At 38.5% G+C, this 26,368-nt stretch overlaps 1 protein-coding gene across 1 annotated transcript in view; it reads right to left on the bottom strand.

Moving 5' to 3' along the window:
- Positions 1–26,368, bottom strand: part of LOC128695549 (2',5'-phosphodiesterase 12) — a 56,194-nt gene that overhangs the window by 21,706 nt on the left and 8,120 nt on the right. The window contains exons 3-7 of the mRNA XM_070093173.1: positions 26,224–26,363; positions 23,446–23,608; positions 19,017–19,149; positions 7,642–7,797; positions 837–957 (exon numbers count right to left, since the gene is read on the bottom strand). Coding sequence (XP_069949274.1) covers positions 837–957; positions 7,642–7,797; positions 19,017–19,149; positions 23,446–23,608; positions 26,224–26,363 — 713 coding nt within the window. The remainder of the gene's footprint in view (positions 1–836; positions 958–7,641; positions 7,798–19,016; positions 19,150–23,445; positions 23,609–26,223; positions 26,364–26,368) is intronic.

The raw sequence follows: 26,368 nt of genomic DNA, 5'->3' as shown, positions 1-26,368 counted from the left end.
GCTGGGACCTATAAATACTTTGTATATATTTCTAGACAATAGTATGTGACCATGGCAGGTAAAAATGTTCACTTGTCAGTATGTTTATGACTATTTGAGTACTATTTTAGTATCTAATATTAGTGTCAGAAGAAACATTGGCTATGAAATCACAAGAACTACTACAAATTGTAATTATCAGAACATAAAAATTACATAAATTAAAAAAAAAGAGAGAAAAAAAGGTATATCAGCAATATTTCTGCAAGGGGCAGGACTTCAAGTTTCCATCAGGTGAGCGTCCACAGCCAACTTTGTGGCCTTATATCTCGGTAAGTACTGAACCTAAATTTTTTTTTTGTCTTATTACACATGGAAAATTGCCCTCTTTAATTTAAAAAAAAAAAAAAAACAAGATATTTTTTTTTTCTTTTTTTTAAAGATTTTTTTTTCCCCCAAAATATTCGGAGCGCTGGCAGTAAAAAGGCAGATCTACGTTTGGACAGTTTACGGGTTAAGATGAAATAGTTCTCTCTTCCATGTTTATCTCTGTTAATTTATGGAAGATACCTATCACCTGTTCTGGCTAACATGTCAATGGAAGACAAAAAAAATTACCCAAGGCAACAAATTAATAAGCTACTCGAAGTGTGAAGCTAGGTGTTTTCTCATGCCTCAGAGCACCAGGCTTGTGATAAGGTATTTCATCTCATCCTGTCGAAAGCAGTGAACTTCAAAAAAGATTTTAGAATGCTTAACAATTCCCCAATGAGTGAAATTATTTATAAACATTATCTCTCAGGCCTGAACAGTAAACTTAAGACAATTAAATTTTACTCATAACATGTGGTACTTACTGATGTTCCAATCCATATCGTCAAAATCAATAAGCTGAGTGGTCATGAGTCGGTACACACCACACTCAGGTGTGCTGTTGAAATCCCCACAGAAGATTAATGATACTTCTTTTTCAGGATGCTACAATGAAAAATAATGAAGTTATGATTTAATAACATACACATACAGCAAATATATGTACTAGTAAACCCTCAATTTAACAGATTAATAGGAAAGGGGTAATGGCAACTGTGGTGGAAAGATGAGATTATTGTGCCACGAATGTAACAATGATGGACAATCAAGTAAGCAATGGACTATGTTCATTTTTTTGACTGGACTTAATGCACTCTCGTGTGTACCGTAGAAAGTTATATTATACAGCAATAACGTTCCTGAAAATGCTGTGTTAGGCAAATCCGTGTTAGATAAACTGAAGAACTTATGAAATAAATAGGGTTACATTCCTGGGAGCCCCCCAAAAAACAAACAACTTTTTTTAGACCTCCAGATCTTACAAAAATAAAAGTGAATATGCAATTGTAGTTCATTGTCGTGATGTATTATGTTGTTTCTACTGCTTAAGATTACAAATGCAACAGAAATAATAGAAATTCTTACCTTAAACTGTGGGTGCTGGTGTTTGTCAATGATTGTGAAGAGAGTGGATAGTTATGCTGTGGCCCAACTGGGCTGAGGTGGATGACAGAAGTTCTGGTACTGAAGTATAGATGGTAGAGTGTGCATAAATTCTGTAATGGATTTCTGTTCTATTTTACCCCGCAGGACATTATACAATTGACGGTAAGGCATCAACTGCTCTAGACACCGTTTCAGAGCACTGCTTCTAGATTTATCAGGGTCCTCTTCAGTGAAAAAGTCTAACTTTAAGTCAGTCAGTCAAGTCAGTAAGTAAGTAAAGTCAGTAAATCAGTCAAGTCAGTAAGTAAAGTCAGTAAATCAATCAAGTCAGTCAGTCATAAATCAGTCAGTAAAGTAAGTCAGTAAGTCAGTCAAGTAAGTCAGTAAAGTCAGTCAGTAAGTCAGTCAAGTAAGTCGTTTATTCATCACACAAACTCGTATATTTACCTCATTCTTTTTAATTGTACAAAGTGATGCTTCATTAAGGCCATGGGCTATCTCTTGTCTAATACCCAATTTTCTTCGTAACTCTAAGACTTAAACGCTTATACCTTTTCTTGCCACTTTTTGTAACACTTGTATGCCTACTGGGTATCATGATTGCTTGGCAGATACAAGATATGGCAATTAAAAGATTAAAACACAATTCACAAACACAGCTAGCTCCTAAGACAATTGAACTGAAGCTGTATTCACAAAGGCTGGGATGGTGGTGGCAGGAGTGTTGGGAGTGGCCGGGTATGGTGGTAGGTCTTCCCTGCTGACCCACAACAAGGCAGCAGCTTGAGCTGATGGTAAAGCATCAGCTGCTCAAGACACATTTCAGAATAAGGATACCTAACTCTTGCATATGTGTCTTATCAACTTGTCAGTATTATATACCAGTCATATTCAGTTTCTAGATTTGTCAGGGTCCTCTTCAGTGAAAAAGTCTAACTGTTAAATCAGTCAGTCAGTAAATCAGTCAAGTCAGTCAGTCAGTAAATCAGTCCAGTCAGTAAATCAGTCAAGTCAGTCAGTCAGTCAGTCAAGTAAGTCAGTTAAGTCCAGTAAGTCAGTAAAGTCAGTCAGTCAAGTCAGTAAAGTCAGTCAGTCAAGTCAGTCAGTCAGTACGTCAGTAAATCAGTCAGTCAGTAAGTCAGTCAAGTAAGTCAGTAAGCCAGTCATCACACAAACTCGTATATTTACCTCATTCTTTTTAACTGAACAGATGCTTCATCAAGGTCATAGGCTATCTCTTGTCTAATATCTCTATTTTCTTCATTAATTTTAAGACTTAAACATACTGCTCTCACTGTGCACTTAAACATCATTCTTTATGTTTCTTAAAATACTGATACAATTGTTCTTGAAATTTATTGCCTACTGTCAAGCATGTTTATAAACCTAATTAAATGAAATGTTCCTTGTCATTTACACTCTAACACAAAGTGGGAGTGTCAGTTACTTTTTGCTAATGAAACTGTGCTTTTGGGAGATTCTGAAGAGAAGTTGCAAAAGATGGTTGACGAATTTGAGAGGATATGTAATAGAAGGAAATTAAGTAAACATAGGAAAGAGCCAGGCAATGAGATTAACAAAAAAATTAGGTAATGAAAATATTAGACTGGAGGGAGGGAGTATGGAGTAAGTGAATGTGTTCAGATATTTGGGAGTGGACTTGTCAGCATATGGTTCTGTGAAAACCAATGTGAACCACAGAACCGATGAATGGTACAGTGAGGAATCTGTGAAGATAAGATAAGATTTCGTTCGGATTTTTAACCCTGGAGGGTTAGCCACCCAGGATAACCCAAGAAAGCCAGTGCGTCATCGAGGACTGTCTAACTTATTTCCATTGGGGTCCTTAATCTTGTCCCCCAGGATGCGACCCACACCAGTCGACTAACACCCAGGTACCTATTTGCTGCTAGGTGAACAGGACAACAGGTGTAAGGAAACGTGTCGAAACGTTTCCACCCGCCGGGAATCGAACCCGGGCCCTCCGTGTGTGAAGCGGGAGCTTTAGCCACCAGGCCACCGGGTGAAGACAAAGAACATTTATAACGGGGTTGTTTTGGTAGTCTGGTAGCGGGGTGTGAATGATATACGTCTTCAGAGGCTTCTTTGTTTATTGTTAAGTCGTTGTGGGTACACAGGCTTGTGTGTTGTGCCCATGGCCCGGGCAGGGCCATGCCCACGAGAGAGAGCTGGGAGGCCTTGTGTGTTGATGCCAGGCCGCTGTGTGAGTGAGAGCGAGGCAAGTCTGGGCATACTGAAGTGGCAAGGCCTATAGATGGCAGCACCTGAGTGGTGCGAAATATGAACTAAGCTGGCAGACAGCATGGGCTGTCTGTGCAGACAGTACAGGCTGTCTACACATTATCCATGGAGGCAAGAAGGGAAATGTACAAGAGCAAAGTGGAGCCAATGCTCTTATAAGGGTGTGAAGAATGAGTTGTGAATGTTGCAGCAAGGAGGCAGCTAGAGGCAATGGAAATGTCATGCCTGAGGGCAATGTGTGCTGTGAATATTATGCAGCGAATCCACAGCTTAGAGGTTAGGAGGTGCAGGGTTAGTAAAAGTATTATTCAGAGGGCTAAGGAGAGGTTGTTGAGGTGGTTCAGACATTTAGAGAGGAACAAAATAGGATGACTTAGAAAGCATATAAATCTGTAGTGGAGGGAAGACAGGGTAGAAGTCATCCTAAAAAAAGGTTGGAGAGATGGAATAATGGAGATTATGTGTCCAAGAGGCTTAGACACCCAGCAAGCGTGTGTGAGCATGTTGGATAGGAGTGAGAGAAGTTAAGTGGTTTTTATGACAACATGCTGCTGGAGTGTGAGCAAGGTAACATTTATGAGAGAGTGTGAGCAAGGTAACATTTATGAGGGAATTCAGGGAGATTGGTTAGCTGGACTTGAGCAATGGAGGTGAGAAGTACAGTGCCAGCACTCTGAAGGAGGGGTAGAGATATGTTGCATTGTTGAACTGTAGTATCAGCGTGCCTCTGACAGGACAGTGATGGAGTGAGTGATGATGAAAGTGTTTCTTCTCTTTCAGGTCACCTTGCCTTAATAGGAAATGGCCGATGTGTTAAAAAAATGACAGATGTGTGTGATCTATATCACACACATCTGTGTGCAGCATGAAAACATGTGCCCAAGTTCAAGGTGTTCCATGTTATAGACCTTATGGAATTTTGGTGGCATAACACACGATTTAACATTGTTGACATTTCTCTCACTAGAACAACCTGAAAGAAACAGGAAAGGAAAAAGAAACAAATGAACCCACTGTGAAATTAGCTGCTGTAATTTACTGCACAAGCAATATGCATTTGGTGAACAAATGTAATGTGCAGACCGGGTTGGTGGAGTGTGTCTGGAACAGTTACAATTACATATCAAGGCAACCGATAAGTGCAGAGATATGCATTATGTGTGTAGGGAATGCAAAACCCTGCTGTGTGTAGAGCTATGCTTCAGCGACTTCTACAGACTGCAACAGTTCTAAGGAAATGACCAGTGTCTATATACATGTGCAAATGGATGAGTGTGTGTATATGTTTGTATAAAACAGTGTTTATAAACAAATACATGTACAGTGGACCCCCGCTTAACGATCACCTCCCAATGCGACCAATTATGTAAGTGTATTTATGTAAGTGCGTTTGTACGTGTATGTTTGGGGGTCTGAAATGGACTAATCTACTTCACAATATTCCTTATGGGAACAAATTCGGTCAGTACTGGCACCTGAACATACTTCTGGAATGAAAAAATATCGTTAACCGGGGGTCCACTGTATACTGTTGGCACTTTTAGCACAACAAAAAGACATAAGAACATAAGAAAGAAGGAACACTGCAGCAGGCCTACTGGCCCATGTGAGGCAGGTTGAGGCAGGACACTGGGCATTAACCCTTTGACTGTTTTGGTCATATATATACATCTTACACGCCACTGTTTCGGACGTATTAATACGCGTAAATTCTAGTGGCTTCAAATCAAGCGGGAGAAAGCTGGTAGGCCCACATGTGAGAGAATGGGTCTGTGTGGTCAGTGTGCACCACACAAAAAATCCTGCAGCACGCAGTGCATAATGAGAAAAAAAACTGACCTTTTTTGGATTAAAACGCCGACTTTGAGGTGTATTTTCGTGTAGTATTTATCGTTGTATTCTCGTTTTCATGGTCTCATGTGATAAAATGGAAAACATATTACAGAAATAGAGATGATTTTCATTACTTTCATGATGAAAATGACCTTGAAATTGAGCTCATAGTAGCAGAAATATTCGATTTTTACCAATGTTCAGGAGTAAGCAAATCACACCACACGTCCAATACACATCAACTGGGGAGTCTAATACTATTCTTTCACTAGTGCACTGATATTATTTATAGCATTTCTACAATAATGCATTAGTCTGCATAACAGTAAATTTTGTATTTTTTGTATGAATAAAAAATCAAAATAGAAAGCAAAAGTAATATAAGAGGGTCCTAGAGACATGACTAATGAACAGAGGATATGTTATTTTAGTGCCAAGAATGTCTACATTGTTTATTCTGGACCCTATTTTGAAATTGGCATCTTTTTTAATTTGCGTGAAATTGGCCAAATTGCCAATTTCTGACCACTTTACTGGGTAGTTCAAATTGGTAAATGGGCAGTTTCTTGTACTCAATTGATAGAAAGAATGGAGTTCTAAAGAAATAAATATGGGTTTGGTCAACTGGAACAACGGAATTGGCCAAAAACAGGGCTCAAAGTCGGCGAAATCGCTGATGCGTATATGTCGCCTAGACCGCTAACTTTGCGGGAGCATAATTCCGTGAGTTTTCGACCAAATTTCGTACTTTTGGTGTCATTACCATTGGAAAAATATTCTCTATCATTTCATGAGAAAAGATAAGTTTTTTTTTTTCCAAAAATTTTGCGACATAGAATGACAGTTTCAGAAAGTGGCTTGTGATGTAATCCACAGTTCTTATGTGGAAGTGAAAAAATATGGAAAATGACAAAAAGAAAAAGTGAAAAGAATGAAAAATGTTTTAATACACAGCATGCAACAATGACCTTCAACTTCACACTCTCATATCTTGGTAAAGTGCTGAAAAAAAATTTCATTGTTTTGATTTTATTACTACCACATACGCACATAAAGAGGCTGCTATTACTAAGTAAAAAGTGAGAAATGAAGAAAGATGTTCCAAAAACTGGGAGTAAAATTACTTATTCTTGATTGAAGAGGTTGGAGCTACCCTCCTCTTTCTTGGATCAAACTTAATTACATCTCATTCCCCATGTGATTTATGACTCCTATGGTATACCTTTGATATACCATTGACAAATTTATTGAATTTTCTCACTCTCACAAGTTGGCCCTAGGCCAGGCTTGTCTGGTGCTTGCTTGATCAATCAAGCTGTTACTGCTGGAGGCTTGCTGGCCTATACATCCATCACATCCTGGTTGATCCAGCAATTAGAGGAGATACTTTTTGAGTTTTCTCTCGAAGACTTCTACACTTGTTTCCACAGTGTTCTTTATTTTCTGTTAAGATGTTAAAGTCTGGGCCCACACATGTTGATACAATGATCTGTTACTGCTTTTCACTGGGGCTATTTTACATTTTCTTCCATATTAGAGCTTTTCTCTAAATCAAATAATACTGAACTTTAAAGGCACATGAAACAATGCAAAATGTGGATTAAAGATACACCAGTATTTGGCTCTACTAATATACACAGTAGTACCTTGGGATATGAACAACTCAAAACTTGAACAGTTATGTAAGTGTATTTATGTAAGTGATTTTGTAAGTGATTTTGTAAGTGCATCTTTGGGGGTCTGAAATGGATTAATCTAATTTACATTATTCCTTATGGCAACAAATTCATTCGGTATCGGCACTTGAACAGCCTTCCGGAACGAAATAAATTTGTATCCCGAGGTACCAGTGTACTGTATTACTTAAACTGCAGTTTACAAGTAATTGTGTTCAGTTTTAAGGTTTTTCTACTCTTACAGCCCAGCTTGAAGCCATGGCTTAATTAACTAGTGATCTTTTGATCAGTCATACTATTGCTACCCACTGCCTACAAGTCTACAAAGCCATCACAACCTGGGTGATCAAGATATGTATTACAATCAAACGTTCTTACAATAAGAACTAAGCAATTCCATAAAGTGGCATACCTTAGTTTCATAGAGAGACATGACTTGTTGTAACAACTGAAGACTGATCCCTGCCTGCAGCAGACGAATATGATCAGCATCTGGGTGAAAGTACAGGTGGGTAATGCCAACTACAATGAGCTTTGATGGATTTTCCACACTCTCCAGCACGCTCACCTAATGAAAAGTAAACACCATATAAAATGGTTATTATTGGTAAACAGATCACAAATAATGCTGTCTGCAAGTGTGTCACATCATATCAATTGACAAATTCAAACATTCTCCTATCATCTGATTACCACCTGATGCTTTTTCTTATATGACTTTCCTGGCAACTCTCATAGCTTCTTCAAAATTATCCTCTTTCTCTTTTTAGCACACTTGCTTCCTCCCACTAAAGTAGGATGACTCAAAAAATGAAAAACATTCACCATAATTCATTTAATAGTTATCTTGCCAGAAGTGCACAGACCTTACAAGTGAAATTATCCTCTGAACAATCCCCCCCTACTAATCTGTCATATCAAGGGCTTACTGCTACAGCATTTACAAATTTATGAATTGTTAACAAGAGTAATGAGTTGTTTACATAGTTATTTGGCTTATGTGTTGCTTACATTATGGTAGAATTCCAGCAAGTTAAAGTGGATGTTATATACAGTCTTTACAACAGGCAATGTCTGGGTAATTTTACAGGATTTCTGTTAATATTTCATTGTGGGTAACTAGGCATTAGTTGAACATTTTAGTAAATTGTTTCTGAATTCATGAATTCTTTCACATTTAAATACATAACAATTCAAGATGTGACACTAGTTCCTTGGAAGGGGGGGGGGGGGTTGGAGTTCAGCTGATGATGTGAACTCTGAGTTACTTGTAGCCCAGCCAAAGCCAGACAGTAAGAATCTCCTGATTTTGTGGATGTCCCATAGATATGTGCCTTTTTGTGCATGATTAAATAATGGCAGATGAACTAACCAGTGTCATTCTCCCTCCACCTCAAATCAATGAAATTCAGTTAAAGTTCACTTCATATTGTTCTCAAATTATGAGTTGATGGCACAAAAGTTGTAACATACTCTTTCCATGAAGGAATACACCTTTGCCAATTCAATGGTTTGATTGTGCATTTGAAACCTACAAAAGATGCATTCACTCCCCTGTCTACAATTCTACCATATCTGTCTAGTGGTTAAGAGCATTTATAGATAAAGAATTTCTTACAGTTAAGGTGTTAACTTTAGATAAATAAGCACATTTCACTGAAAGGAGTATAGCAAACGGTTCAGCTTGAAGGACAGAAGCTAAACTGTTAATGCATGCACCAATTTCTATATGAGAGCCATCACTTTGCGCTACCAGCTGCACCAGCAGATTGATGGACATAGTCATTAACATTATTTGGAGAGTAGTATTTGTTTGTTTGTTTGTTTGTTTTTCATGATTTTTTTTACCCTAAAATTTGGGAGAGAGTTATCCGAGTTTTTAACCCTTTCAGGGTCAAGACCCCCGATCCTGAGCTCGCTCTCAGGGTCGAAAAATTAAAAAAAAAAATTATTATTTTTCTTATGAAACAATAGATAATCTTTTCCCAGTGATAATGAAACCAAAAGTATGAAATCTGATGGAAAACTTATTGACTTATGCTCTCGCGAAGTTAACCGTCTTAACGATATTTACGCATCGGCGATTTTGCCCAATTTGAGCCATATTTTCAGCCAATTCCAATGTTCCAGTCAACTAAAATCATAGCTATTTTGCTAGAACTCTATTTGTTCCATCAAATGAGTACAAGAAACAGCCCATTTACTGATTTCAACTACGCAATAAAGTGGTCAAAATTTGGCAATTTGGCCAATTTCACACAAATTTCAAAAGATGCCAATTTCAAAATAGGGTCCAGAATAAATAAGACATACACATTCCTGGCACCAAAATAACATTTTCTCTGTTCATTAGTCATGTCTCCAGGCCCCTCTTGTATTACTCTTGCTTTCCATTTTGAATTTTTATTCTCACAAAAAATAGAAGATTTACTGTTATGCAGACTACTGCATTATTGTAAAAATGGTATAATGTCAGCGCACTTGTGAAAGAATATTAGACTCACCAGTTGACGTGTATTGGATGTGTGGCATGAATTTGTTTACTCTTGAACATCAGCAAAAATCGAACATTTTCACTACTCTGAGCTCAATTTCAAGGTACTTTTCATCGTGAAACCAATCAAAATCATCTCTATTTCTGTAATATATCTTCCATTCTATCGAATGAGACCAAGAAAATGAAAATACAACCATAAATACCATACAAAAATACACTGCAAAGTCACTGTTTTAAATAAAAAATATGGTCGGAGTTTTTTTTCTCATTATGCACTGCATGCTGCAGGATTTTTTTATAATGCGCACACGGGCCATGCAGACCCATTCTTTCATATGTAGGCCTACCAGCTTTCTTCCGCTCGATTTGAAGGCGCTAGAATTTACGCATACAAGTACAGCACTAACCCTGGTTCTCAAGCCGTACAAGTACGGCACCGATCCTGAAAGGGTTATTATCTCATAAGGAATCAATAAATCTAGTTGAACAGGAACTTTGTTTGAATTTTCTAATGATACATGTGAATGTTGCAGATTATTACTTCGCTTTTTTCTTGGAGATGAGGCCTAACCTCAGTGCTGCAATTAGGAGAATCACTTGATTTGTGATGTCTGCACACTTCTGGCAAAATAGCTATTGAATGAATGATGGCAAATATGTTTCCTGTTTTTTAGGTCACCCTACCTTGGTGGGAGACGTGTAAAATAATTATAATGTAGATAATTCTGATTATTCATAGAAATCAATATCTGCTTCTTCTTTCAGCAAACCAGCTGCATCCCACCGAGGCAGGGTTGCCCAAAAAGAAAAACAAGTTTCGGATTCTCACTTTAGTAATATATACAGGAGAAGGGGTTACTAGCCTCTTGCTCCCGGCACTTTAGTGATCTCTCACGAGATGCATGGCTTACGGAGGAAGAATTCTGTTCCACTTTCCCATGGAGAGAAATCAATATACACCTACCATCCGACTTACGACCAAGCTTGGTTCCGACCAACCGGTCGTAAGTCGAAATGGACGTAAGTTGAACCTTTGAAAATTGCCGACATATTGGGTAGGGCATAATGTCAAAACTTTCCTATATAAACTACCTACATAATACTGTAATGTAATGTACAATCATTATTTCATTCTTTTTACCATAATTTACTTCTATTGTTGTATTTTAATTATTTATGTACTGTATATAATGTATAAATGTTATAGAAATGTTAAAAGCAGGTGGGGATATAGTTTTGGAGTGGTTGTTGCAATTATTTAATAAATGTATGGAAGAGGGTAAGGTACCTAGGGATTGGCAGAGAGCATGCATAGTTCCTTTGTATAAAGGCAAAGGGGATAAAAGAGAGTGCAAAAATTATAGGGGGATAAGTCTGTTGAGTATACCTGGAAAAGTGTATGGTAGAGTTATTAATGAAAGAATTAAGAGTAAGACGGAGAATAGGATAGCAGATGAACAAGGAGGCTTTAGGAAAGGTAGGGGGTGTGTGGACCAGGTGTTTACAGTGAAACATATAAGTGAACAGTATTTAGATAAGGCTAAAGAGGTCTTTGTGGCATTTATGGATTTGGAAAAGGCGTATGACAGGGTGGATAGGGGGGCAATGTGGCAGATGTTGCAGGTGTATGGTGTAGGAGGTAGGTTACTGAAAGCAGTGAAGAGTTTTTACGAGGATAGTGAGGCTCAAGTTAGAGTATGTAGGAAAGAGGGAAATTATTTCCCAGTAAAAGTAGGCCTTAGACAAGGATGTGTGATGTCACCGTGGTTGTTTAATATATTTATAGATGGGGTTGTAAGAGAAGTAAATGCGAGGGTCTTGGCAAGAGGCGTGGAGTTAAAAGATAAAGAATCACACATAAAGTGGAAGTTGTCACAGTTGCTCTTTGCTGATGACACTGTGCTCTTGGGAGATTCTGAAGAGAAGTTGCAGAGATTGGTGGATGAATTTGGTAGGGTGTGCAAAAGAAGAAAATTGAAAATGAATACAGGAAAGAGTAAGGTTATGAGGATAACAAAAAGATTAGGTGATGAAAGATTGGATATCAGATTGGAGGAAGAGAGTATGGAGGAGGTGAATGTATTCAGATATTTGGGAGTGGATGTGTCAGCGGATGGGTCTATGAAAGATGAGGTGAATCATAGAATTGATGAGGGGAAAAGGGTGAGTGGTGCACTTAGGAGTCTGTGGAGACAAAGAACTTTGTCCTTGGAGGCAAAGAGGGGAATGTATGAGAGTATAGTTTTACCAACGCTCTTATATGGGTGTGAAGCATGGGTGATGAATGTTGCAGCGAGGAGAAGGCTGGAGGCAGTGGAGATGTCATGTCTGAGAGCAATGTGTGGTGTGAATATAATGCAGAGAATTCGTAGTTTGGAAGTTAGGAGGAGGTGCGGGATTACCAAAACTGTTGTCCAGAGGGCTGAGGAAGGGTTGTTGAAGTGGTTCGGACATGTGGAGAGAATGGAGCGAAACAGAATAACTTCATGAGTGTATCAGTCTGTAGTGGAAGGAAGGCGGGGTAGGGGTCGGCCTAGGAAAGGTTACCTGGAGGTTACCTGGAGGTTATTCCGGGGATCAATGCCCCCGCGGCCCGGTCCACGACCAGGCCTCCCGATGGATCAGGGCCTGATCAACTAGGCTGTTACTGCTGGCCGCACTCAGTCCGACGTACGAGCCACAGCCCGGCTGATCCGGCACCGACTTTGGAGGGTTGGAGGGAGGGGGTAAAGGAGGTTTTGTGTGCGAGGGGCTTGGACTTCCAGCAGGCATGCGTAAGCGTGTTTGATAGGAGTGAATGGAGACAAATGGTTTTTAATACTTGACGTGCTGTTGGAGTGTGAGCAAAGTAACATTTATGAAGGGGTTCAGGGAAACCGGCAGGCCGGACTTGAGTCCTGGAGATGGGAAGTACAGTGCCTGCACTCTGAAGGAGGGGTGTTAATGTTGCAGTTTAAAAACTGTAGTGTAAAGCACCCTTCTGGCAAGACAGTGATGGAGTGAATGATGGTGAAAGTTTTTCTTTTTCGGGCCACCCTGCCTTGGTGGGAATCGGCCAGTGTGATAATAAAAAAAAAAAAATATAATGTATACATGGTAGTGATTTTTTTTTTTTTTTTTTTTCAACAAGTCGGCCGTCTCCCACCGAGGCATACATCGCATACAGTATCATATGTTACTATTATCTTTATGTATTGTCGACACAGTGGAATGGGAGAATACCACTACTAGTGTCATCCTGCCAGAATGTTGTATAACCTATACCCTAAGTAAAGAGAAACAACTCTGGAACATGTGTAATACGTATCCGGCTGGCTGGCTGGGTGGCCGGGTCTGTGGTTGGCCGGGTGGGTGGGTGGGTGGGTGGCCGGGTGGGTGGCCGGGTGGGTGGGTGGGTGGGTGGCTGGGTGGGTGGGTGGGTGGCTAGATGGGTGGGTGGGTGGCTAGATGGGTGGGTGGGTGGGTAGTTGGCTGACTGGCTGACTGAATGTGGCTGTCTCTTTGTATCTCTCTCTCTCTGTATCTCTCTCTCTCTCTCTCTCTCTCTCACTGGTACTCATAAGTCAAGTTATCATACATATTATAAATTACCTAGGATAACCCAAAAAATCCAGACAAAGTGGGTGGCTAGATGGGTGGGTGGGTGGGTAGTTGGCTGACTGGCTGACTGAATGTGGCTGTCTCTTTGTATCTCTCTCTCTCTGTATCTCTCTCTCTCTCTCTCTCTCTCTCACTGGTACTCGTAAGTCAAGTTATCATACATATTATAAATTACCTAGGATAACCCAAAAAATCCAGACAAAGTGCTATACAGTGGATCTGTGCTCCAGTGCCCTAAATTAATAACAATATTAATAATCATTATTATTACAATAATACATATGTACTAATATTATTATTTTTTTTTTCAACAAGTCGGCAGTCTCCCACCGAGGCAGGGTGACCCAAAAAAGAAAGAAAATCCCCAAAAAGAAAACACCTTCATCATCATTCAACACTTTCACCACACTCACACATTATCACTGTTTTTGCAGAGGTGCTCAGAATACAACAGTTTAGAAGCATACACATATAAAGATACACAACATATCCCTCCAAACTGCCAATATCCCAAACCCCTCCTTTAAAGTGCAGGCATTGTACTTCCCATTTCCAGGACTCAAGTAAGACTATATGAAAATAACCGGTTTCCCTGAATCCCTTCACTAAATATTACCCTGCTCACGCTCCAACAGACCGTCAGGTCCCAAGTACCATTCGTCTCCATTCACTCCTATGTAACATGCTCATGCACGCTTGCTGGAAGTCCAAGCCCCTTGCCCACAAAACCTCCTTTACCCCCTCTCTCCAACCCTTTCGAGGATGACCCCTACCCCGCCTTCCTTCCCCTATAGATTTATATGCTTTCCATGTCATTCTACTTTGATCCATTCTCTCTAAATGACCAAACCACCTCAACAACCCCTCTTCTGCTCTCTGACTAATACTCTTATTAACTCCACACCTTTTCCTAATTTCCACACTTCGAATTTTCTGCATAATACAGTATTTACACCACACATTGCCCTTAAACAGGACATCTCCACTGCCTCCAACCGTCTCCTCGCTGCTGCATTTACCACCCAAGCTTCACACCCATATAAGAGTGTTGGTACTACTATACTTTCATACATTCCCTTCTTTGCCTCCATAGATAACGTTTTTTGACTCCACATATACCTCAACGCATCACTCACCTTTTTTCTCTCATCAATTCTATGATTAACCTCATCCTTCATAAATCTATCCGCCAACATGTCAACTCCCAAGTATCTGAAAACGTTCACTTCTTCCATACTCCTCCTCCCCAATTTGATATCCAATTTTTCTTTATCTAAATCATTTGATACCCTCATCACCTTACTCTTTTCTATGTTCACTTTCAACTTTCTACCTTTACACACATTCCCAAACTCATCCACTAACCTTTGCAATTTTTCTTTAGAATCTCCCATAAGCACAGTATCATCAGCAAAAAGTAACTGTGTCAATTTCCATTTTGAATTTGATTCCCCAAAATTTAATCCCACCCCTCTCCCGAACACCCTAGCATTTACTTCCTTTACAACCCCATCTATAAATATATTAAACAACCATGGTGACATTACACATCCCTGTCTAAGACCTACTTTTACTGGGAAGTAGTCTCCCTCTCTTCTACACACCCTAACCTGAGCCTCACTATCCTCATAAAAACTCTTTACAGCATTTAATAACTTACCACCTATTCCAAATACTTGCAACATCTGCCACATTGCTCCTCTATCCACTCTATCATATGCCTTTTCTAAATCCATAAATGCAATAAAAACTTCCCTACCTTTATCTAAATACTGTTCACATATATGCTTCAATGTAAACACTTGATCTACACATCCCCTACCCACTCTGAAACCTCCTTGCTCATCAGCAATCCTACATTCTGTCTTACCTCTAATTCTTTCAATTATAACCCTACCGTACACTTTTCCTGGTATACTCAGTAAACTTATTCCTCTATAATTTTTACATTCTCTTTTGTCCCCTTTCCCTTTATATAAAGGAACTATACATGCTCTCCGCTAATCCCTAGGTACCTTCCCCTCTTTCATACATTTATTAAACAAAAGTACCAACCACTCCAACACTATATCCCCCCCTGCTTTTAACATTTCTGTCATGATCCCATCAGTTCCAGCTGCTTTACCCCCTTTCATTCTCCGTAATGCCTCACGTACCTCCCCCACACCTACATTCTGCTCTTCTTCACTCCTAAAAGATGGTATACCTCCCTGACCAGTGCATGAAATTACTGCCTCTCTTTCTTCCTTAACATTTAAAAGTTCCTCAAAATATTCTCGCCATCTACCTAATACCTCAATCTCCCCATCTACTAACTCCCCTACTCTGTTTTTAACTGACAAATCCATACTTTACCTAGGCTTTCTTAACTTGTTTAACTCACTCCAAAATTTTTTCTTATTTTCATTAAAATTTCTTGACAGTGCCTCTCCCACTCTATCATCTGCTCTCCTTTTGCACTCTCTCACCACTCTCTTTACCTTTCTTTTACTCTCCATATACTCTGCTCTTCTTTTAACACTTCTGCTTTGTAAAAACCTCTCATAAGCTACCTTTTTCTCTTTTATCACACCCTTAACTTCATCATTCCACCAATCATTCCTCTTTCCTCCTGCCCCTACCCTCCTATAACCACAAACTTCTGCCCCACATTCTAATACTGCATTTTTAAAACTATTCCAACGTTCTTCAACCCCCCCACTACTCATCTTTGCACTAGCCTACCTTTCTGCCAATAGTCGCTTATATCTCACCTGAACTTCCTCCTCCCTTAGTTTATACACTTTCACTTCCCTCTTACTTGTTGTTGCCACCTTCCTCTTTTCCCATCTACCTCTTACTCTAACTGTAGCTACAACTAAATAATGATCCGATATATCAGTTGCCCCTCTATAAACATGTACATCCTGGAGCCTACCCATCAACCTTTTATCCACCAATACATAATCTAATAAACTACTTTCATTACGTGCTACATCATACCTTGTATATTTATTTATCCTCTTTTTCATAAAATATGTATTACTTATTACCAAATCTCTTTCTACACATAGCTCAATTAAAGGCTCCCCATTTACACTTACCCCTGGCACCCCAAAATTACCTACTACTCCCTCTATAACATTTTTACCCACTTTAGCATTGAAATCCCCAACCACCATTACTCTCACACTTGATTCAAAACTCCCCACACATTCACTCAACATTTCCCAAAATCTCTCTCTCTCCTCTACACTTCTCTCTTCTCCAGGTGCATACACACTTATTATAACCCACTTTTCACATCCAATCTTTATTTTACTCCACATAATCCTTGAATTAATACATTTATAGTCCCTCTTTTCCTGCCATAGCTTATCCTTCAACATTATTGCTACTCCTTCCTTAACTCTAACTCTATTTGAAACCCCTGACCTAATCCCATTTATTCCTCTCCATTGAAACTCTCCCACCCCCTTCAGCTTTGTTTCACTTAAAGCCAGGACACCCAGCTTCTTCTCATTCATAACATCCACAATCATCTCTTTCTTATCATTTGCACAACATCCACGCACATTCAGACTTCCCACTTTGACAATTTTCTTCTTCTTATTCTTTTTAGTAATCTTTACAGGAAAAGGGGTTACTAGCCCATTGTTCCCGGCATTTTAGTTGACTTTTTCAACACGCATGGCTTACGGAGGAAAGATTCTTATTCCACTTCCCCATGGATATAAAAGGAAAAGTAATAAAACCAAGAACTATTAAGATAAAATCAAAGAAAATTCAGATGAGTGTGTATAAATAAATGTGTACATGTATGTGTAGTGTGACCTAAGTGTAAGTAGAAGTAGCAAGACATACCTGTAATCTTGCATATTTATGAGACAGACAAAAGACATCAGCAATCCTACCATCATGTAAAACAATTACAGGCTTTCGTTTTACACTATCTTGGCAAGACGGTAGTACCTCCCTGGGTGGTTGCTGTCTACCAACCTACTACACATTAATAATAATTAATATTATTATTAAGTTATAATATAATAATCGTGTCCACTCATTACTTACCTTAAAATATCTGTAGTTTTAATGTAGAGTGAGAGGTGAGTAAACAAGATTAAATGAATAAATGAGAGAGAGAATGAGAATGTAGAATGTTCACGAGTTATGTAAACAAACGTTGTTGTTGTTGTTGCTGTTGTTACCAGCCCGGACACGAACGGTTCATGTTCACTGTCAAGCCGACCAGAAAAACATCTCATATTTGTTAATTTATATGTTATGTAGTATGTTTATTATATAATTTTGAAAAAAAATCATAGATGGATTAAGCAAAATGTCTATATTAACATTTTATACACATTTAATGCACCTCAGTGATTATTATTGTTATTATCATTATTAATATGGCATCTTCAAGACCAAGTACACTCTTAATGAGTGGTTCTGAGACAGACAAACAGACAAAGACAGATACACAGGTAGACAGAAAGACAGACACACAGGTAGACAGACAAAGACAGACACACAGGTAGACACAGACACAGGTAGACATAAAGACAGACACAGGTAGACATAAAGACAGACACAGGTAGATATAAAGACAGACACAGGTAGACAAAGACAGACACAGGTAGACAGAAAGAGACACAGGTAGACAGAAAGACAGACACACAGAAAGACAGACATGCAGGTAGACATAAAGACACACAGGTAGACATAAAGACACACAGGTAGACAGAAAGACACACTAGTAGACAGACAGACACACAGAGATACAGACAGATATAGAGGCAGACAGATACAGACAGGTTTATGTGCAACAGTGAAAACAAATAAGAGTGTTTGAGAGTAAGAGCCTTTCTTGCCACAATCTCCAGTGCAAGATTCAGACTTCATCTTAGGGGACATTGTGAAATTTACTGTCCAGTTAGTACAGTTATGATGCTGCTGATAGGGCAGGGTTACTCAAACTGATGCTGCCTGCATGACACATTGCTCCCGCGAGTATTGCCAAATATTGTACAGTGGTGTGCATCAGCCGGCCCAGCCCAGCTGCCAGATGCACAGTCGTAAGTCGAGTGGACGTATGTCGAGCAGGTCGTAAGTCGGATGGTAGGTGTATCCATAAAAATACATTCACCAAAGGACCTATGAAACATAAGTACACAGAGTTTATGAGAGCATTAATCTGATCCTGCCCCCTCAGGGAATCAGCGACTATGGCCAAAGTAAACTCCCAAGCAAAGTTTTGTGGCAAGATATAACTGGTGTCAACTTCACTACCATTAATCCACTCCCGATTATTTTAATTGGAAAATATTTGTCCATACTTCTGACTGTTACTGGACCCTCTTGAACTACTGGTGGTACATACAGGTGTTCCTCTTCTGGGCCTATGTGGCTGAGATGTTATCTTAAATGAGGTTTTGTGTCAAGGAGTCAATGTAGCAAATTTCACGTGTCAAAGAATTTGCAATTATTGTCAAATATGAAACAAAAATCCATACAGACAGATACTTGAGGGTATCATTATATTTTTCTTCTCATAATTACAGTCGAGTACAGCATTTCTTAAACAGAGAGCTGCAGCCCCCCATGAGGATCATGAGCATGTTACCTTGAACAGCTGGTACAACATTTAGAAGCTTTTGCCAAAAAATGCTGGTTTAACATATGACAAAAGCAAAAACTTCATGCATACCTACCTGTAAAACTGTTCCCCGTTGAATCATCCTTTCAGCCAAGTCCACACTAGCCTGCACCTTCTCCCACATGTCAGCAAACAATGTGTTGTTCTGGAGTTCATTGCTCAGGATAAAACGATTCCGATCTAAAATTCTAATAAAACAGAAAGTGCATTAATTTATAATAAAAAACAAAAAACAATACATAATATTAATATGTAATGTTAATACTGTAAAAAGAATAAGAAGAAAATTGTCAAAGTGGGAAGTCTGAATGTGCACGGATGTTGTGCAAATGATAAGAAAAAGATGATTGTGGATGTTATGAATGAGAAGAAGCTGGATGTCCAGGCTTTAAGTGAAACAAAGCTGAAGGGGGTGGGAGAGTTTCAGTGGAGAGGAATAAATGGGATTAAGTCAGGGGTTTCAAATAGAGTTAGAGCTAAAGAAGGAGTAGCAATAATGTTGAAGGATAAGATATGGCAGGAAAAGAGGGACTATAAATGTATTCAAGGATTATGTAGAGTAAAATAAAGGTTGGACGTGAAAAGTGGGTTATAGTAAGTGCATATGCACCTGGAGAAGAGAGAAGTGTAGAGGAGAGAGAGAGATTTTGCGAAATGTTGAGTGAATGCATGGGGAGTTTTGAACCAAGTGTGAGAGTACTTGTGGTTGGGAATTTCAATGCTAAAGTGGGTAAAAATGTTGTGGAGGGAGTAGTAGGTAAATTTGGGGTGCCAGGGGTAAATGTAAATGGGGAGCCTTTAATTGAGCTGTGTAGAAAGAGATTTGGTAATAAGTAATACATATTTTATGAAAAAGAGGATAAATAAATATACAAGGTATGATGTAGCATGTAATGAAAGTAGTTTGTTAGATTATGTATTGGTGGATAAAAGGTTAATGGGTAGACTCCAGGATGTACATGTTTATAGAGGGGCAACTGATATATCGGATCATTATTTAGTTGTAGCTACAGTTAGAGTAAGAGGTAGATGGGACAAGAGGAAGGTGGCAATAACAAGTAGGAGGGAAGTGAAAGTGTATAAACTAAGGGAGGAGGAAGTTCGGGTGAGATATAAGCGACTATTGGCAGAAAGGTGGGCTAGTGCAAAGATGAGTAGTGGGTGTTTGAAGAGGGTTGGATGAGTTTTAAAAATGCAGTATTAGAATGTGGGGCAGAAGTTTGTGGTTATAGGAGGGTGGGGGCAGGAGGAAAGAGGAGTGATTGGTGGAATGATGAAGTAAAGGGTGTGATAAAAGAGAAAAAGGTAGCTTATGAGAGGTTTTTACAAAGCAGAAGTGTTATAAGAAGAGCAAAGTATATGGAGAGTAAAAGAAAGGTAAAGAGAGTGGTGAGAGAGTGCAAAAGGAGAGCAGATGATAGAGTGGGAGAGGCACTGTCAAGAAATTTTAATGAAAATAAGAAAAAATTTTGGAGTGAGTTAAACAAGTTAAGAAAGCCTAGGGAAAGTATGGATTTGTCAGTTAAAAACAGAGTAGGGGAGTTAGTAGATGGGGAGATGGAGGTATTAGGTAGATGGCGAGAATATTTTGAGGAACATTTAAATGTTAAGGACGAAAGAGAGGCAGTAATTTCATGCACTGCTCAGGGAGGCATACCACCTTTTAGGAGTGAAGAAGAGCAGAATGTAAGTGTGGGGGAGGTACGTGAGGCATTACGGAGAATGAAAGGGGGTAAAGCAGCTGGAACTGATGGGATCATGACAGAAATGTTAAAAGCAGGGGTATATAGTGTTGGAGTGGTTGGTACTTTTGTTTAATAAATGTATGAAAGAGGGGAAGGTACCTAGGGATTGGCGGAGAGCATGTATAGTCCCGTTATATAAAGGGAAGGGGGACAAAAAAGATTGTAAAAATTATAGAGGAATAAGTTTATTGAGTATAACAGGAAAAGTGTACGGTAGGGTTATTATTGAAAGAATTAGAGGTAAGACAGAATGTAGGATTGCTGATGAGCAAGGAGGTTTCAGAGTGGGTAGGGGATGTGTAGATCAAGTGTTTGCATTGAAGCATATATGTGAACAGTATTTAGATAAAGGTAGGGAAGTTTTTATTGCATTTATGGATTTAGAAAAGGCATATGATAGAGTGGATAGAGGAGCAATGTGGCAGATGTTGCAAGTATATGGAATAGGTGGTAAGTTACTAAATGCTGTAAAGAGTTTTTATGAGGATAGTGAGGCTCAGGTTAGGGTGTGTAGAAGAGAGGGAGACTACTTCCCGGTAAAAGTAGGTCTTAGACAGGGATGTGTAATGTCACCATGGTTGTTTAATATATTTATAGATGGGGTTGTAAAAGAAGTAAATGCTAGGGTGTTCGGGAGAGAGGTGGGATTAAATTATGGGAAATCAAATACAAAATGGGAATTGACACAGTCACTTTTTGCTGATGATACTGTGCTTATGGGAGATTCTAAAGAAAAATTGCAAAGGTTAGTGGATGAGTTTGGGAGTGTGTGTAAAGGTAGAAAGTTGAAAGTGAACATAGAAAAGAGTAAGGTGATGAGGGTATCAAATGATTTAGATGAAGAAAAATTGGATATCAAATTGGGGAGGAGGAGTATGGAAGAAGTGAACGTTTTCAGATACTTGGGAGTTGACGTGTGGGAGGATGGATTTATGAAGGATGAGGTTAATCATAGAATTGATGAAGGAAAAATGGTGAGTGGTGCATTGAGGTATATGTGGAGTCAAAAAACGTTACCTATGGAGGCAAAGAAGGGAATGTATGAAAGTATAGTAGTACCAACACTCTTATATGGGTGTGAAGCTTGGTTTGTGAATGCAGCAGCGAGGAGGCGGTTGGAGGCAGTGGAGATGTCCTGTCTAAGGGCAATGTGTGGTGCAAATATTATGCAGAAAATTCAGTGTGGAAATTAGGAGAAGGTGTGGAGTTAATAAAAGTATTAGTCAGAGGGCTGAAGAGGGGTTGTTGAGGTGGTTTGGTCATTTAGAGAGAATGGATCAAAGTAGAATGACATGGAGAGCATTTAAATCTGTAGGAGAAGGAAGGTGGGGTAGGGGTCGTCCTCGAAAAGGTTGGAAGGCAGGGGTAAGGGAGGTTTTGTGGGCGAGGGGCTTGGACTTCCAGCAGGCGTGCATGAGTGTGTTCGATAGGAGTGAATGGAGACGAATGGTATTTGGGACCTGATGATCTGTTGGTGTGAGCAGCGTAATATTTAGTGAAGGGATTCAGGGAAACCGATTATTTTTATATAGCCGGACTTGAGTCCTGGAAAATGGGAAGTACAATGCCTGCACTCTAAAGGAGGGGTTTTCGGATATTAGCAGTTTGGAGGGATATGTTGTGTATCTTTATACGTATATGCTTCTAAACTGTTGTGTTCTGAGCACCTCTGCAAAAACAGTGATTATGTGTGAGTGAGGTGAAAGTGTTGAATGATGATGAAAGTATTTTCTTTTTGGGGATTTTCTTTCTTTCTGGGTCACCCTGCCTTGGTGGGAGACGGCCGACTTGTTGAAAAAAAAAAAATACTGTACATTACAATTCTATTAAATGAGAAAGCTGCACCACTTAGAAACTTAATGACAGACCTTGACAAAGACTTGCATAGCATCAAATACATCTAGTACAGTAAATGTACCTCAGTTTTATTAGCCACTTATAACTGATCACAATTAATACAGTATATCCCCTAGTCATTTTCTGTAAGTAAAATACTGGAATGACTAGAAGTGGCAAAAAACTGCAAAAACTCCAATCTTCATGTTAGATATGTTATTTTCCAGATTATATAAGACACATCTGATAATACTAAAACCTTCTATATTTACCCACTTAAAGAAATAAGCCTTTTTTCTATAACACAATATAGTACACTGTATTCATTTACATGCCTCAACACTACAAATGCATTCATACTTATGCAGATGTAGTAGTCTTATGTTAGTCTGATTAAGATTGGTAATGAACTGTAGAATAAATAATTACTTTTAATCATATGAATTATTATTTTGTGTATATTCATGTTATACATGTCTGGTTGGTTCATATTTGTTTGGTTGTGATAGGTCAAGAACCTCAGATTAAGTAATTACATTTCTCTGTCAGGTGGTGGGGCAGGCATGCCCTGTACATGATCAAAGAAAACATATTATGTACTATGATTTTTGTGAGTCATCAAAGTTGATACACAGCCTCTTCCAATACAGTCCACTGTTATTATTATTATAATAAAAAAGAAGCGCTGAACCTACAAGGGTCATACAGCGCCAACCAATACAGTCCAGGCATGCAATTACCTTCATCCCAATCTTACGATACCATATGCCCATATACCACCACCCCAGTAATGTACAGTATTCATTTGTATATTTTAGCCATGCTAGTAACACACAAACTACATACTCAACCTTTATTTAAATGTTTCTCCTCCATCATACAAGTGTTTATGATGAGGTTTACCTGAGCTTGTTCCTGCGACAGAAAATTGCAACACCTTCTGTAACCTGTCCTCCTTTTGCTGTATAATATCCCTCTATTCCTTGGCTACTAAGAACAGGGTATAAGTCACGATTGAACACTTTCTCATCAACTTCTTGTAAGCATATCAAATCTCCATTATAACCTGCAAATGCAGAGTTTTAAGGAAACAGGTACATTATAGATATCAACTTTTTAAAAAATACTCAGTGTAATTAATTTTTTTTCTATATAGGGGTAATGATGCCAATATCTTGCCCTGATTTTTTTTTTTTTTTTTTTTGCAAACTGGTTAAAAAGCAGAAATACAAAAATAAAAAATAAAAAAAAAGCATCTTTTTTTTTTATTAATATTACTGTATCTGTATTACTGGACAATGTGAAACATCCCAGTTGGCCCATATCATTAAAGCACACTACTTTAACTAGAACTTAGGATTATTTATATTTCCTTACAAAGATCCACCTTTAACCCTTTGACTGTCGCGGCCGCATATATACGTCTTACGAGGTACCGTGTTTGACGTATATATACTCATAAATTCTAGCGGCTTCAAATCAAGCAGGAGAAAGCTGGTAGGCCCACATGTGAGAGAATGGGTCTGTGTGGTCAGTGTGCATCATATAAAAAAAGTCCTGGAGCACGCAGTGCATAATGAGAAAAAAAAACTCCGACCGTTTTTTTTAATTAAAATGCCGACTTTGTGGTCTATTTTCGTATAGTATTTATGGTTGTATTCTCGTTTTCTTGGTCTCATTTGATAGAATGGAAAACATATTATAGAAATAGATGTGATTTTGATTGATTTTACTAAAAAAAGAACCTAGAAATGGAGCTCAAAGTAGGGGAAATGTTTGATTTTTGCCAATGTTCAAAAGTAAACAAATGATGCCATTGTCCAATAAATGTCCAACTAGCCATTCTAATATGCAGTCATGAATGGGTTGATGTTATTTATACAATTATTACAGTATTGCAGTAGTCTGCATAATAGTAAGTGTTCTATTTTTTGTTTGAATAAAAATTCAAAATAGAAAGCAAGAGTAATATCAGAGGGGCCTGGAGACATGACTGATGAGCAAAGAAAATGTTATTTTAGAGCCAGGAATGTCTGCATTGTTCATTCTGGACCTTATTTTGAAATTGTCATATTTTTTAGTTTTCGTGAAACTGGCCAAATTGCAAATTTCTGACCACATTATTAGGTAGTTGAAATCGGTAAATGGGCAGTTTCTTGTACTCAATCGATAGAAAAAACGTTCTAAAGAAATAGCTATGAGTTTGGGCGACTGGAACAATGGAATTAGCCGAAAATAGGGCTCAAAGTGGGCGAAATCGCCGATTTGTAAACAGCGCAGAGGTCGCTAACTTCGCGAGAGCATAATTCCGTCAGTTTTCCATCAAATTTCGTTTTTTTTTGGTGTCATTACAATCGGGAAAAGATTCTCTATCATTTCATAAGAAAAAATAATTTTTTTTTTTTTTAAATTTTGCGACACCAGGAGACACCTCAGGATTGGGGGTTGCGACAGTCAAAGGGTTAACCTGCAGACATTAAATAAAATTCCTGAACAGTTATATGGAAAGTTTTAAGTGTAAAATACATAAAAAAGAATTTGCTTTACAAGTTTTCATAGTAAACAATAGAAATAGTGTCTATTTCTTGGTTTCAAATGAAAGTTCAAACATCAAACTATGAAACAAAGACTGCTATATCACACAGAGTAAACCCTCTAATAATGAAATAAACATAAAGCATTTTTTGTTACAAAGCAAATAAAAAAGTGCAACCAAAAATTTTAATACAGCAAAAAAATTCTTGATATTAAGTTTCATAAAGTATGAAACAATCAGCTAGCATACAAAATTTTGCTACAACCTACACTGTAGAGTCCTGCAGCATCAAGTTATTTGCAAAAATATGGGTACTACATACCATGGAATTTTGCCCTCCTCATTCAAGTTGAGCCTAAAAATCAAGTGTTTGGTGAGGCACAGCTCCATCCCTCCCACAATGCCACTCACACCAATGATTTCTGAAAGCTTTAAATAGCTCAAACCATTTTGGATATTTTCATCACTCCATCTCATGTCTGGATATTAGCCATGGCACCCAAGAAGAATATTAATGATGTTGGAGGTGCCAAAAAGAAAAAGGTGGAGGTTTTAGACATGCTTCAAGACAGTGCACATGTGACAGAGACTGTCCATGCCTTTTGGTCTGAAAACCAACAATCCACCCTTACCCAGCAGGTTCACATCAACCCTCTCCACATTCTTCTATGTCGACAAGAAAGCACTATGGGAATGTAAAGTAATCTGTGCTGTAGTAATTATTACAGTACAATAGCAAAAAAGTTGTTTGTCAAATTTGGAGGTGTCTGGAATATAGCCCTATTATTCCCACACATTCTTCATTTCAGTTTTTTTTTTACATTACGCACCAATTTTCAGGAGTGTAACCCATTCATTATAAGAGGGTTTACTGTACTATATATAAAGATTAATTCTTGCCACATACTCTGCTCTACCTCACCTTGTTCCCAGACTTGCAGTTTCATTTGCACTACATTTAGTGAGTTTAATATATCTTTTATCAGCATTAATATATAATTGTAATCATAAAAGCAGTTTGGATTTTTAGTGAAGACTTTTATTTTTTACAGTTAACCACCTATTTTGAAGACTGAAGAAAGCATCTATAGTATAGATCAAGATACTTAATAAAGCACTGCGTAACATAAGAATTAGTATCTTACCCAAGAGTTCCTTAGTAAGTAGCTGTTTACGGTAGTCCATATCAAGAGCATAAGGAGGACAGGACGAAAATAGAACCGAGCGTGCATGATCTGAGTCAGTGTAGAGTTCAGCCAGTATGTTGTAGCTGATGACACGCAAGCTGAG

The sequence above is a fragment of the Cherax quadricarinatus genome, chromosome 42 (assembly GCF_038502225.1).
Source record: "Cherax quadricarinatus isolate ZL_2023a chromosome 42, ASM3850222v1, whole genome shotgun sequence".
In the NCBI taxonomy this organism is placed as follows: Eukaryota; Metazoa; Arthropoda; class Malacostraca; order Decapoda; family Parastacidae; genus Cherax; species Cherax quadricarinatus.
Note: the sequence above shows the minus strand (reverse complement) of the source record. Positions and strands in the feature narration are given on the sequence as shown.